At 39.8% G+C, this 14,585-nt stretch overlaps 1 protein-coding gene across 1 annotated transcript in view; it reads left to right on the top strand.

The window, feature by feature from the left end:
- The window catches only part of LOC122560134 (dnaJ homolog subfamily C member 5), a 60,109-nt gene that overhangs the window by 41,058 nt on the left and 4,466 nt on the right, over positions 1–14,585 (top strand). The window contains exons 3-4 of the mRNA XM_043710417.1: positions 6,653–6,866; positions 9,893–10,067. Coding sequence (XP_043566352.1) covers positions 6,653–6,866; positions 9,893–10,067 — 389 coding nt within the window. The remainder of the gene's footprint in view (positions 1–6,652; positions 6,867–9,892; positions 10,068–14,585) is intronic.

The following is a 14,585-nucleotide window of genomic DNA, read 5'->3' as shown; positions in this document are numbered from 1 at the left end:
TACTTGAAGATTGAAACAATGATGCATAAGGATTTTGATTGAGAATGAGCAGATTTTATGTCGAAAGAACAGTATCATGACTAGTCAACTATATTGTAGGAAGATAGGTCGTTTTAGTTATAGTCATTGAAATTTAGATGATGTAATGTCGTATCACAGAATCATTAAATCATGGTAAAATAGTGTTATTCTACAACAATGTAGCATTCTTTAGAGTTAGTTTTACAGTATAGAAAGAGACCTTCAACCCAATCAAGTTGGGTTATCAAGCACCTATCTATCCTAGTTATGTTTTCCAACACTTGGCCTGTTTCCATGTATACAGTGGCAGTTCAAGTGATCCATCTAAGTATTACAAGTGTATTGCACAAAAGGAAAATGAACCAAATCTGCGTAAAGCACTTTGGAAAGATCTAGTCCTGACCAGCCAATAGCAAAAGTAACCATTTTTCCATAACCATTTTTCCAACAATATCCTTTTATAACCACAAAATCTGATTTTGAAATATTGCTCTTATCTTCGTTTCAGAATTTTTTACTCTTCTAATGAGGTCAGAAGTCTTTCCTATCAGTGACATTCTGCATATTCGCACTGTGATTCTCTGTCTCCCTCCAATGGTTACAAATGTTGATTTTTCTCAGTTAATTCTAAAAACATTAAGTATTGCTAAAGCAACTTGAGACTTCTTTCTGACTCTGCCCTGAAGATTGTCAGAACTAGAATTAAAACAGAAACAAATTGCTGGAGAAACTCAGATCTGCCAGTATCTGTGGAGAGAAAACAGTCAATGTTTCAGGTCCAGTAACCCGCCTTCAAAACTGGTAAATAGTTCTGATGAAGGATTACTGGATCTGAAATATTGACTCTCCTTTCCATCAATTTCTGCTTTTCTTTTAAATTGCTATTTCTTTTTTATTTTATTGTCAGAACAAAACTGCCATTCTGTTCTTTCTAATGGAACATGGTTGTGGCTTTGCTTCTGTCTTTTTTGCTCCACCCTCCCCCAATCCCTGCCCGTATATTTGTTCATAGGAAGTAGAATCATGAATAAATTGATTCCTAGAATGAGCAAGTTAGTCTGTGAGGAGCAATTTAGTGGACTGAGTTTGTGGTCTCTGCCATTTTGGAAAATGGCAGTTGGGCTAATTAAATATATGCAGTCCTTATTGGAATGCAGCAGCATCATAGCGATGTTCAGCATGGAAAAAAACCTTTCAGTCCAACTTGTCCATGCCAACCAGATATCCCAAACTAATCTAGTCCCATATGCCAGCATTTTTTTCTATTGATATACCCATCTAGATGCCTTTTAAATGTTGCAATTGTACCAGCCTCCACCACAGCCTCTGGCAGCTCATTCCACACACGTACCACCCTCTGCATGAAAAAGTTGTCCCTTGAGTCTCTTTTACATCTTTTACCCTCTCACCCTAAGTCTATACCCTGTGGTTCTGGATTCCCCCACCCCATGGAAAAGACCTTGTCTATTTACCCTATCCATGCCCCTCATGATTTTATAAACCTCTATAAGATCACCCCTCAACCTCCCATCCTCCAGGGAAAACAACTGCAGCCTATTCAATTTCCCCTTATAGCTCAAATCCTCCAACTCTGGCAACATCCTTGTAAATATTTTCTGAGCCTTTTTAGTTTTCACAACATCCTTCTGATAAGGAGACCAGAATTGCACACAATATTCCAAATGTGGCCTAATCAACATCCTGTACAGCTGCAACATGACCTCCCAACTCCTATACTCAGTACTCTGACTGATAAAGGAAAGCATACTAAATGCCTTCTTCACTATCCTATCTACCGTTGACCCAACTTTCAAGGAGCTATGAACCTGCTCTCCAAGGTCTCTGTTCAGCGACACTCCCTAGGACCTTACCATTAAGTGTATAAGTCCTGCTAAGATTTGCTTTCCCAAAATGCAGCACCTTGCATTTATCTAAATTAAACTCCATCTGGCACTCCTCAGCCCATTAGTCTATCTGATCGAGATCCCATTGTAATCTGAGGTAACCTTCTTCACTGCAGATGACACCTCCAATTTTGGTGTCATCTGCAAACTTACTAACTATGCCTCTTATATTCAAATCCAAATCATTTATATAAATGGCGAAACGTAGTGGACCCAGCACCAATCCTTGTGGCACTCTACTGGTTACAGGCCTCCAGTCTGAAAAACAACCCCCACCACCACCACCCTCTATCTTCGACCTTCAAGCCAGTTCTGTATCCAAATGGCTAGTTCTCCCTGATGTTGAGAAAATGCATCCAGTGGCTGGGAACCTGGAATGCCAGTTAATAGACTCAACATGAGGGGTTGCTATTTTAAAATAAATTAGAAATTTTATTGTCAAAAGGGTTGAGTGTCTTTGGAATCCTCTGTTGCAGAGAACTTTACATTTTTTCTATTGATATACCCATCTAGATGTATATTCAATACATGTAAATATTAGGGTGCTAATAGATTTACAGATTGTGGGAATAAATGCAGGAAGATGGAATTGTGGAAAGAGGTCAACCATTATCTTGGTGACTGAGCAAGCTCAACTCTAGACCTTCTTTCTTAGATAAGAATTTGATTTTTGTGGTATAATGGAGAAGCCTTGCAATTTCAGTACTACTGATATGGTATTAAATACTGTCACTACGAAACAAAACACTAGAGGGTGCAATTTATTCACTGAAGTATATGTTTTGAGATACTGTACGTGCACAGTACAGTCAATTTCATTCTCTATGCTGGTGTCTTTGAATTGGAGTCATACAGCATGGAAACAGACCCTTTGGTCCAACCAGTCCATGTCGACCCTAATCCTAAACTAAACTATCCCTTCAAACATTTCTCAATCGTACTTATCTAAACGTCTTCTAAACATTGTAACTGTACCTGCATCCACCATTTCCTTTGAAAATTTATTCCACACACAAGTCACTGCCTTTTTTAAGATAAAGTATTGTCAATCATGTCTTTAAAGATGAGAGGAAAATTATTTAAAAATATGCCCCCTAGTCTTGAAATTTCCCATCCTAGGGAAAAAGGCACCTGCTATTCACCTTATTTTATGCCCCCCCCCCCCATAATAATATTATAACCTCTATAAGGTAACCTCTCAACCTCCTCCACTCCAGTGGGAAAACAATGTCCCAGTTTATCCAGCCTCTGCTTATAACTTCCGTTCCTGGCAACATCCTGGTAAATATTTTGTCAACCCTCTCCAGCTTAGTAGTATCTTTCCTATTACCAGGGCAATGAGAACTGCACTTCAGAAGAGGGCTTACCATATCTTGTACAACTTCAACGCGACATCCCAAATCCTAATAAGTCCTGGTTTGTTTATCAAAATGCAATACCTTGCATTTAAGGAAATTAAACTCCATATGCCACTCCTCAGCCTATTGACCCAATTGATCAAGATCCTTGTACTCTTAGATAACCTGCTTCACTGCCCACTACACCACCAATTTTGATGTCATCTGACTTACTACCATGCCTTCTATATTTTCATAACTCATTTATATAATTGACAGACAAAAGTAGACCCAGCACTGATCCCTGTGGACCACAGCTGGTAATGGACCTCCAGTGCAAAAAATAGCTGTCCTCCTCCATTCTGTCTCCTGCAGCTCAGCAAACTTTTTAAATCCAATTTGCAATCTCACTCTGAATCCTATATGATCTAACTTGACTACTTAGTCAATCATGTGGAACCTTGTTAAAGGCTTTACTAAAATCCAAGTAAGCAATCTTTTTTTTGGTTGCTTCCTGGTTACTTCAGTCAAGTTTCTGAGACACTATTTCCCCCACACACAACCATGTTGAGTATCTGTAATCATTCCTTGCCCATTCAAATATATTCTGATGAAGGGCATTTGCCCAAAACGTCAATTTTCCTGCTCCTAGGTTGCTGCCTGACCTGTGCTTTTCCAGCACCACTCTAATCTAGAATCTGGTTTCCAGCATCTGCAGTCCTTGTTTTTACCTCTTCAAATATATACAGATTCTATCTATCAGAATCCCTTCCCACAGCTTACCCACCACTGAAGTCAGATTCGCAGGTCTATAGTTCTCAGGCTTTGCCTTGCATTCTTAAATAAATTAGTTGTTTTCATTAACCTCTAGAATTGTTTTTGGCTTTGCATATTAAATTGAATCACCTATTCTAATTCTGTGATCAACTGAAGAATGAGGTGAATTTAAACAACAAATTGGTTTCAAAATGCTTAATTCTGATACTAAAGTGTTTTTGCCAGGCAACATTGTTTTATAATTGTGTATTACAATGTAAAAGTCAGTATATCGTACAACTGCAAAGCCAATTTGTAGTTTAGTCTTGACATGGGGCAGGTCAACTTTGAATGAATCATACAATTTGAGTTAAAATGAGATTTAATTGCTCAAAGTTTGGGAGAAGATTTGTAGCTCGGGTGCTCGTTGTTGTGATTCTGTTCGCCGAGCTGGGAATTTGTGTTGCAGACGTTTCGTCCCCTGTCTAGGTGACATCCTCAGTGCTTGGGAGCCTCCTGTGAAGCGCTACTGTGATCTTTCCTCCGGCATCTGTAGTGGTGAAACCGGCAGATTCAAACCACTACAAATGCCGGAGGAAAGATCACAGGAGGCTCCCAAGCACTGAGGATGTCACCTAGACAGGGGACGAAACGTCTGCAACACAAATTTCCAGCTCAGCGAACAGAACCACAACATTTAATTGCTGCTTGCAAATTAGAAGTAGTTTGTACATTTCTGACTGTTGGGAATGAAATGCAATGAAACTGATCACAGTAATGGCTGCAGCATAAGTTCTTTTGAGTTAGATATGATCCATCTAATTTTTTGAGGTGCTGATTCTTCAGTTTTTCACTTTTTGATATGGGCATTGTGCTCACCAAGAAGGTTTTTCAGTTTTGTATTTTACTAAGTTAGCTTTAAAATGGTGTGATAGGAGAACAGGCTCCCACTGGTTTACAACTACAGACTTTAAATTCCAATTTCCTATCCTTTGCCCTCCCTTTTTTTTTGTATTTTTAAAATTCAGTTTTGAGATATTGGTGTTTCCTGTCATCTGTGTGTTAGCCTTCCTTGTTAAATATTCACAACCTGTGCACCCTATTCAGTCCTAATCTAAATTTCTGACGCCAAATCCTCTCCGTCACATTCCATTTATTTGCACTACTGAAAGTTCACCAACCATTTGTTGACTTATCTCTGCTCATTAATAAGACTATAAGATGTTTGTGCAGAAGAAGGCCATTCAGCTCATCAAGTCTGCTCATCATTCAGTGAGATAGTGGCTGATCTGCTGATTCACATCAGCAATTTCCTGTGCTTTCCCCAGTACCCTTCATTTTTTTACTAGTTAAAAATATGTATCTTGGCTTTGAATTATATTTGTCCACCCAACTTCTACAGCATTCTCTACCCTCTGAAGAAATTTATTGTCAACTATATCTGAACTTGACAATCTTTTACTCTAAGGTAATGCCGTCTGGTCCAATACTGCCCCACAGGGAAAAGAGCGTCTAAATCTTATTTTCAATAAGATCACTTCTTGTTCTTCTAAAGGCCTCTAGCCTCTCCTCATAAGATTATTTCTGGACTGCCTCCAGTACCAGTGTACCCTTTCTTGGATAAGAGGACCAAATCTGCCCACAGCGTTTTTAGGTGTGGTCTAACTAGCACCTGTATAGTTTCAGCAAGACTCCATTTCCTCAATGACCTGTCCCACTGATCAGTAACCTACATTAAATTTATACCTCAATTTTTAAAATACTTTGTTTTCAAATCCCTATATGGTCTTTGCCTCCTTATCTTTGTAATATCCTCCAGCCCAACAGCCCTCTGGGATACCTCTGCTCTTCTCCAATTCTGGCCTGTTGATTTTCATTTTCTCCATTTAGTGACTGTGCCTCAAGCTCTGAACTACTGTTTGTCCGTTTCTCTACCTCACTCGCTCCCTCTTTGTTCCTTTTAATGAGTTAAAGACTGCATGTTTTGTTTACTTAACATAGTAACTCCTTAGTGCAATATTTTTGTTTTATAATGCTCCTGAAGCATCTCTGAACTCATTCCATCAAAAGTGCTATAAATGTAAGAAGCTACTGCTGCCGTTACCATTTGGCTGTTTTTTTAATTGGCTCCATACTAAGCTCCAACCATCCTCCCCTAAATCCCTTTTTAAAATGCAACATCTTGAATAAAACTTACTCCTTTAGCTTGCTGTCCATTATTTTACTTGTCTTTACAGTGAATATTTAGTGTGGAAATGCATGCCTGGGTGAAAGATCAAGATGTTTTGTTGGTTTCACAATAGCTCAGGGCCCTGATTCTATCAATGGATGCCCACAGAGTGGATATTAGTGTACTGTGTTGGAGTGCAGATAACTTTGGAAAGAAATTTCACAAGATATGTACTGTACAATGTGCTGAATGTACTGATGTATGTAATGTACTGAAGTCAGTAGTTCTTAAAAATAACTCCTGACACTACCTATCTAACGATCAATCTATTATGCAACTTGAGCAGGAGTTTTAGTAGTTATGATAACAAGATTGAAACAGTTTTAAAAGTTGCACCATTCTTTGGTGTTCACATAAGTGAATTACTCTTCCTAACTACTTGTATATGTTGCCTTTTTATACAGAAAACTTGCACTGAAGTACCATCCTGACAAAAATCCAGATAACCCTGAAGCATCAGAGAAATTTAAAGAAATAAACAATGCTCATGCAATTCTGACTGATGCGACAAAACGGAATATCTATGATAAGTATGGCTCATTGGGTCTCTACGTGGCAGAACAGTTTGGTGAGGAGAATGTAAATACGTATTTCGTCCTGTCTAGCTGGTGGGCAAAGGTGAGGATTTATAATATATGAAATATTTGAGCAAAAATGTTAATCCTTTGCTAAGACGCCTGGCTACTAAAGCGTTGCAGTCAGCAATAAAAGGTCAGCAGTTGCCTCTGGCCTCAAAGAAAAGATGACCGAGAAAGATTTGGTGAGCCGTAGAATATCCATTTCCTCCATTTCAACATAATTTTGAATTTGACAATATGCTGGGTCTAATGCAGGCAGGCTGACTAGTGAATCAGTCGACCTGATTGAAGCTTTATACTAATAAAGCAAATAAGACTTTATAATCTGCATTTTAATATTTTTACAGAAAGTGAAATAAAGATTAGGACAAATACACAACAGATCAAATTAGAAAGAAACACTAAGCATGCTGGAGAAACTCTAATCCTACAGTGTCTAGCGAGCAAATGGAGTTTAATGCTTCAAGTTCAGCATAACTCTTCATCAGAATAAGACTCAACACCATTCTGTTTTTGATTTCCAGCATTAATTTGGATGAAGTTAGAGTTGTGTGGTGCTAGAAAAGTAGGCAGGGTCTGAGGAGCAGGAGAGTCCATGTTTCTGGCATAAGCCCTTCATCAGGAATGAAGCTTGTGGAACCTAATTGTAACTTGAGAGGCACGGTGGCTCAGTGGTTAGCACTGCTGCCTCTCAGCGCCAGGGACCTGGGTTCGATTCCTGTCTGGGGCGATCATCTGTGTGGAGTTTGCACATTCTCCCCATGTCTGCGTGGGTTTCCTCTGGGTGCTCTGGTTTCCTCCCACAATCCAAAGATGTGCAGGTCAGGTGAATTAGCCATGCTAAATTGCCTGTAGTGTTAGGTGTATTAGTCAGGGATAAATATAGGTTAGGGGAATGGGTCTGGGTGGTTACTCTTCGGAGGGTCAGTGTGGACTTTTTGGGCCAAAGGGTGTGTTTCCATTCTGTAGGGACTCTAATCTAGCGTAAATTTGTAATTCGCATTTTAAAAAGAAACAGAATTTTTAAAATATTCTTTGGAAATTAACTTTGCAGGTGAGAATGTGTTGAACCTTATTGGCATGGTCTCTTTAAAAACTCATGAGATTCAATAAGGCTTTGCATTCTTGTTGCTTTTTAAGAATACTGTATAAAAAGTTGAAGTTCATGACAATTCATCTCCAACAACTGCAACACTACACCCTGAAAGGAGTGTGGTTTCTCTGATAGCAATTACAAGTTTCTATTAGCTCTATGCGTGTGTAAATGTCAGACAGCGTTACCACCTTTGCCTAGATTGACAATTTTGTTGTCTTTAAAGCTCCAACCTTCAAAATTTTACAATTTTTTTTTATACCTCCAGGCCAGCTAAACAATAAATAAACTGAGAATATTTGCTGCATTTTAATAGCCTCTTGAGCGCAAACATTTGGCAGACACCAGTCAGGGCCACTTTCTTTTGGATGTGATATATGCCTAGACCTTTTCTACTTTCTAAACATGTAAACCCTCCTATGGCATGTGAGGCGAAACAAGCAAGGGACCACTCCAGGCTGTATTCCCCTCAAAAAGCACCTAAAAGTAGTTTGTTTGGTTTTCATAAACAGGTTTTCGCATTGATTTTGAATCAGAAGCTGCAAAATCTACATTTTGCCTTTTAGATATCCTGTATTCTCCGCGTACTTTTCCCTTGACAGTGCCTGTTGAGGTTTATTTATTTTCAAGTCACTTCAATAGCCCTAGTTTATTTTGGAAACTGATTTAGGTTAAATATACTTGATTATTGACAATTTGAGCAAATAAAAGACATGAGGTCACAGGTTTGGTAGGATAGTATCAGTAAATATCCCCATTTGTTTTGTATGCTTCAATCCGTGCAAACGAGTGAATATAGACCTATTTTTCATTAATCTGTTCAGTTCAGATTTTGCATTAGATTTATAAATGTTTGCACATTTCAATCAGTATCATAGCACATTAATAAAAGAACGTGGAAATTGGGGACAGAGGTCACCTTCGAAAGCTTTAGACTGGAGCCAGGCAACCAATTTGAGTCTTCCCTGCTTTAATTTTAAATTTCTTTAGAATCCAGTTATTCTGATGTATGTATGCATTCTGTCTATCTGTTACATGTGGTGCAGAATGGCAAACCAATGGAAACTTTACCATTTAAATGTTTTACATTTTAAAGCACAAATATGTGATTTTTTTCCCCCTTTATAGCTGTATATAGCTTTATAGCTCCTAACCCTCTTTTTATTTCTACCTGTACAATAAGCTAGTCATATCCGTTTGGCAAAAACCCCAAATTACTTGCACCTTCTGAAGAATTTCAAATTTCAGACAAGATAATGGCCTGAAGTATTTTCTGTTGGTATCCACCAGTTACTCTTTAAGCATCTTTATTAAAATCAAATGGCTATGCTTTGCTTCTGAATGTTTAGTTGGAACTCCCCACGTATGTTAGTTACTGAGTTTCTCTTGCAGTCATCCATGAGGTTATATGTGGAATAAATTGTTTTAATCTTTTAAGTTGCTTTCTGGACATTAATATTTTCGGTTATCTGTATCTTTTTCAAGCTTTTGTGCATAACTTTCCAATAATCTTTTTATGTATTATCCATTTCAATATTACCATCCCGTTCTGAAGAAATAGAAGAATTTGAACTTTGCTGGGATGTAGTTACTGACATTCATTTAGCCTTCTGCCACTTCATCAAATTTGCCATTCTAATGTATGTTTTGACAACCTACTTAAGGGGGCCTTCAGAGCTAACACCCAAGGGCTCTTGTGATGCTGTGGTAGTATCCCTACTTCTGAACCAAGAGATCTAAATTCAAGTACCACCTGCTCCAAAGATGTGTAATAAATCTATAAATAGATCATTTAGAAAATATCTTAAAACCAGCATCTGTGTTTGAGATTTCTAAACGTAGGAACAGTTTAGGTTTGAAAGAGTAATTGATGGTTATTGTAGAATTTACTGGAAATTTGTGGTACTTAAATATTGTCAGGTTGGTTCCAGCCCACATGAGATTGAACTTTCTGTGAATGACTTTTCTTTCAGGCTTTGTTTGTCTTCTGTGGAGTGATCACTGGCTGCTACTTCTGCTGCTGCCTCTGCTGCTGCTGTAATTGCTGCTGTGGGAAGTGTAAACCGAAGCCTCCTGAGGGGGAGGAACACGACTATTATGTCTCACCAGAAGATCTGGAGGCACAGTTACAGTCAGACCTGGAAAGAGGTACATAGTAGAAGTTAGGTTCTCATTATCAAGCAGTCTTTCTGATGATGAGAAACTTTACGCTAGTATTTTTTAAAAGTGCCTGAACTATTACATCTGTCAAAACATATTTTGGTTAACTTTGAAAGGGTAAGGTAGTGTAACAATTTGAATTTTGCTTGGGGTAATCAACAAAACCCTGAAGAGAAAAGTGTATCTTTAAATGAACATATATCATTATAAAAACCATACACCTATCTCCGTTATGATCGAAGTTCTCCATTAAATTGCACTTTTGACATTTATGAATGCCAAAAGACTCTTGTTGGCGCCGGTGAATGCACTGTTATATGTGAATACATTATTTAGGCCAGCTTGCAAGTATCTGTCATGCGGTTCATAGCACTGCCTTAGATACTGCTAAAATGATTAGAGTTTGCTGCAACAATTCTTTCAAAAATATTAAACAATACAACAATAATTTGTTTTGTATAGCACCTTTTTGTAGTAAAGCATTCTGGGTATAAAATGAGCAGCTATTTTGCCAGTATCTTAGCTAATTTTCCCTCCAATCAGCTGACTTAAAATTACTGAAGTGTGGGATCTTGCTGGGTGCAAAATACCTGTATTTTAAAGTCTTTGAATAAGTACTCTGGGATATCCTGACAGAGATAATTGGTACGACGTGCTCCTTCAATATGAAACCAAATGCTATCGCAATCCAGCTTGAATTTAGAGCATTTGATTCCCAACCCATTGGAGTTAACTTGTTGCTAAAACTTGCCTGTCGTTGTTGACCGTGGTGTTTGCAGTCTTATGCAAAATATATCCGTTATTTATCAGGGGAAGGAAAATGATGCACACCAATCGTGCAGAAACATTGGGAATGATAGCAAGTCACTGATGTTTTCTCAGCTGACGGTGGCCGTCATGCTTTGGAAGCTAAGAATATAGGAGGAGAAAGTGATGCTGGAGATCAGAGCTGAAAATGTGTTGCTGGAAAAGCGCAGCAGGTCAGGCAGCATCCAGGGAACAGGAGAATCGACGTTTCGGGCATAAGCCCTTCTTCAGGAAGGGCTTATGCCCGAAACGTCGATTCTCCTGTTCCCTGGATGCTGCCTGACCTGCGCTTTTCCAGCAACACATTTTCAGCTAAGCTAAGAATATAGTTTATGCATTCATAAATCACAAAACAATGGGCCAGATTTTCTGAGGGCACATTGCCACTCTGGACATTTTTTACAAAAGAAAGGTGCTCTGCATTTCTGAGAGGAGATTGTAACCACGTCTGTTGTAGCACAACTGTCAGAGGAAGGCAATTAGCTACCTTTTTGAAATTTAAGATTCCTGATAACCTCTTTGACAGCTGCTGTCAAACAACAAATACGTAATTGTGATATTGGGCTGCTGGGAACGCAGGCTGCTAGGTTAGTAGGATGCCACTTGGGTCGGTTGCAAAGTGGTAAAGGTTAGTAATGCGCTATTTAGGATGAATGGGAGAATTCAGTGTGGGGGCTGCAGGGAAGGTGAGTGATGGATATGGAGATGTTGAGTCTGGTGAGGGGGGTTATGTTGGGTTCACCTGTAAGGGTGGAAGGGTGTTGGATTAGGTCCAGAGGGGACATTTTGACTCATTCAATAGGGGAGGTGGTTTGTTGGCTGACCCAGCGGAGTGATACCTGCTCACGTTGCATTGGTAGGGGTGGTGTCAGGGGAGTTCCGGGAGAGTCCAGAGGAAGTGAGTTCGAAAGCAAGGAGTCTGGAGAATGAGTAGCTGGTTCGGTGTGTATCAGGTAAGTATGGGTTTATTGAATAGTTACTTTGGGTTAGGCTATGTATTTAATAATCCGACTTTTCCTCTGTAACTATTTTATTTTATTTCATCGGAACCCTCCAATCTCCAATTTTAAATGGAAACGTTTGGAGCTCCAGGCATGGAGGAATTGTTGATTAGAAAATTAAATTTCCCAGGTAATTGCTGTAGGAGTGAGCTACAATGCAAATTCTGCAAGATTCACAACTCCTATCTATGTTGGCTTAATGACTGTGGGTCCAGCAAAAATCCAGGCTAATAAGTCATAGTTGTGTATATGTTCGCCGAACTAGGAAGTTGATTTGCAGATGTTTGCATTATCTCGACAGGCGATGAAATCTTCACTGCTTTGGAGCCTCCCTATGAAGTGCTGCTGTATTGTCTTCTGGAATTTATTTGGTTCTGTTTCTGCTGCTTCCGGCTATCTGTTCTGGATGTACATTGTAATGGCCAGTATATTGGGTCTCGGTCTATGTGCTTGTTGATGGAGTCTGTAACTGAGTGCCATGCTTCTAGACATTCTAACTTCGTCTGTTTTGTTTGACCAATGATTGTTGTGTTGTCCCAGTCGAATTTGTGGTCCTTGGTGTGTGTCTGTGTGTCTACTAGGTCCAGCTGGTTGTGGCATTTAGTGGCTAGTTGGTTTCTGTGGGTGCGACTTGCTAGGTTGCCCTATATTGTGTTTCACGCAGTCTTTGCATGGAATCTTGTAAATTGCACTACTCTTGCACATGGTGGGTGTATGGTCTTTTGTCCCGATCTGTTGTTGTCTGAGCGTGGCTGTCTGTTCATGGGCTGTCATGAATCCCAGTGGTCGGAGATCCCTGGCTGTCAGTTCTAAGTCGTTTTATAAATAAGGTAGAATGGTTAGTGTGTTGGGTTGTCAAGTTGTTTGTTAGGCATCTACAGTTGAAGTTGAGGGGATATCTGTTCTGTACACAATTACAAGATTCCATGTAAAGACTGAGCGTGCCACTATATAGGGCAAATAGGGAAGCAACTAGCAATCCGCATCTGCGAACACCAACTAGCCACTAAATGCCATGACCAGCTGTCTCTGATAGCCATACACACAAACGACAAGGACCACACATTTGACTGGGACAACACAATGATCATAGGACAAGCTAAACAGAGGTCAGCCAGAGAGAATTTCTAGAAGCATGGCACTCATTCATGGACTCTATCATACAAGCACATAGACCCCGACCCAATATACTGGCCACTACAACAAACCACCAGAAACAGCAGGACCGGAGCCAAACAAATTCCAGAAAACACAGTATAGCAGCGCTTCACAGGCTTCGATTACTGAAGATGTCACCAGACAGGGAACAAAGCGTCTACAAATTAACTTCCCAGCTCGACAAACATAGCCATAACTACAATAACTGGCACCCAAGCTAAAAGTCTTTTCGCAAATCTTGAAGGCCAATAAGTGTAGATGCAACTATGTATTGTTGTACCATATTTTCTTTTAATACCCCAATTTGTAGAATCGCAACATTAAAGAATTTTGCCATCAGAATCTACATTTCAAGTCCAACAATTAGAAAATAAACATTTCGTAATTATTTTGTTCAACTTTTACTTTTAATTGAATTTGTGGATTCTTGCAAAATGCCAGTTAAGAGCTTATTGGTAGCATCTAAACGATCAGTGGGCACTTGTGGCATAAAAGTCAAAATGATCCCGCACTCTGTGGAAGGATCTCTACGATAACATGGTTGCCAAGGTGATCTTTCTAAGCCTCAAGTCCCAGCATTGACAATAGCACTTGATTTGTAACAAAGGTTATTCTTCTTTGTTCTTTTCCTTTTTAAAAAAAAGAGGCAGGAACCTTTTTAGTGTGGCACTTCATGTTATTAAATGATTTTTAGCAAGCACTTTTCAGAAACTTTTCTGTTCTAAATCCATCTGATAAATTTCCCAGGGGTAGTACATTTTAAATATAGCTTGAGTGCTGTAACTCTACTGGAGCATGGAGAGAAAACAGGTGCTTATTTATTGTGGCTGTTTACTTTTGCCATTTTGAGGGATGATTCATTTTGACAATTGGCATTACTCTTCATAGAAGAAATGCAAACAAAATGCAGTAAAAGGACAAGATAATTATTGAAGTAGTGCTATAGCTATACCTTTGACTTCCCTCACTTCCCTCCAAGGCCCCAAGGGATCCTTCCATATCCATCACAAATTCACCTGCACCTCCACACACAACATTTGCTGCACCCGATGTGGCCTCCTCTACATTGGGGAGACAGGCCACCTACTTGCGGAACGTTTCAGAGAACACCTCTGGGACACCCGCACCAACCAACCCAACCGCCCCGTGGCTGAACACTTTAACTCCCCCTCCCACTCCTCCAAGGACTCCTGCAGGTCCTTGGCCGCCTCCATCACCAGACCATGGCAACACGACTCCTGGAGGAAGATCACCTCATCTTCCCCCTAGGAACCCTCCAACCACAAGGGATGAATGCAGATTTCTCCAGCTTCCTCATTTCCCCTTCCCCACCTTATCTCAGTGCCAACCCTCTGATTCAGCACCTCCTTCTTGGCCTGCAATCTTCTTCCCAACCTCTCCACCCTCACCACCTTTCCAACCTATCACCCTCACCTCAACCGCCTTCCACCTATTGCATTCCCAATGACCCTCCCCCAAGGCCCTCCTCCCTACCTTTTATCTTAGCCTGCTTGGCACACCTTCCTCATTCCTGAAGAAG

This window comes from Chiloscyllium plagiosum, chromosome 20 (genome assembly GCF_004010195.1).
Source record: "Chiloscyllium plagiosum isolate BGI_BamShark_2017 chromosome 20, ASM401019v2, whole genome shotgun sequence".
In the NCBI taxonomy this organism is placed as follows: Eukaryota; Metazoa; Chordata; class Chondrichthyes; order Orectolobiformes; family Hemiscylliidae; genus Chiloscyllium; species Chiloscyllium plagiosum.
Note: the sequence above shows the minus strand (reverse complement) of the source record. Positions and strands in the feature narration are given on the sequence as shown.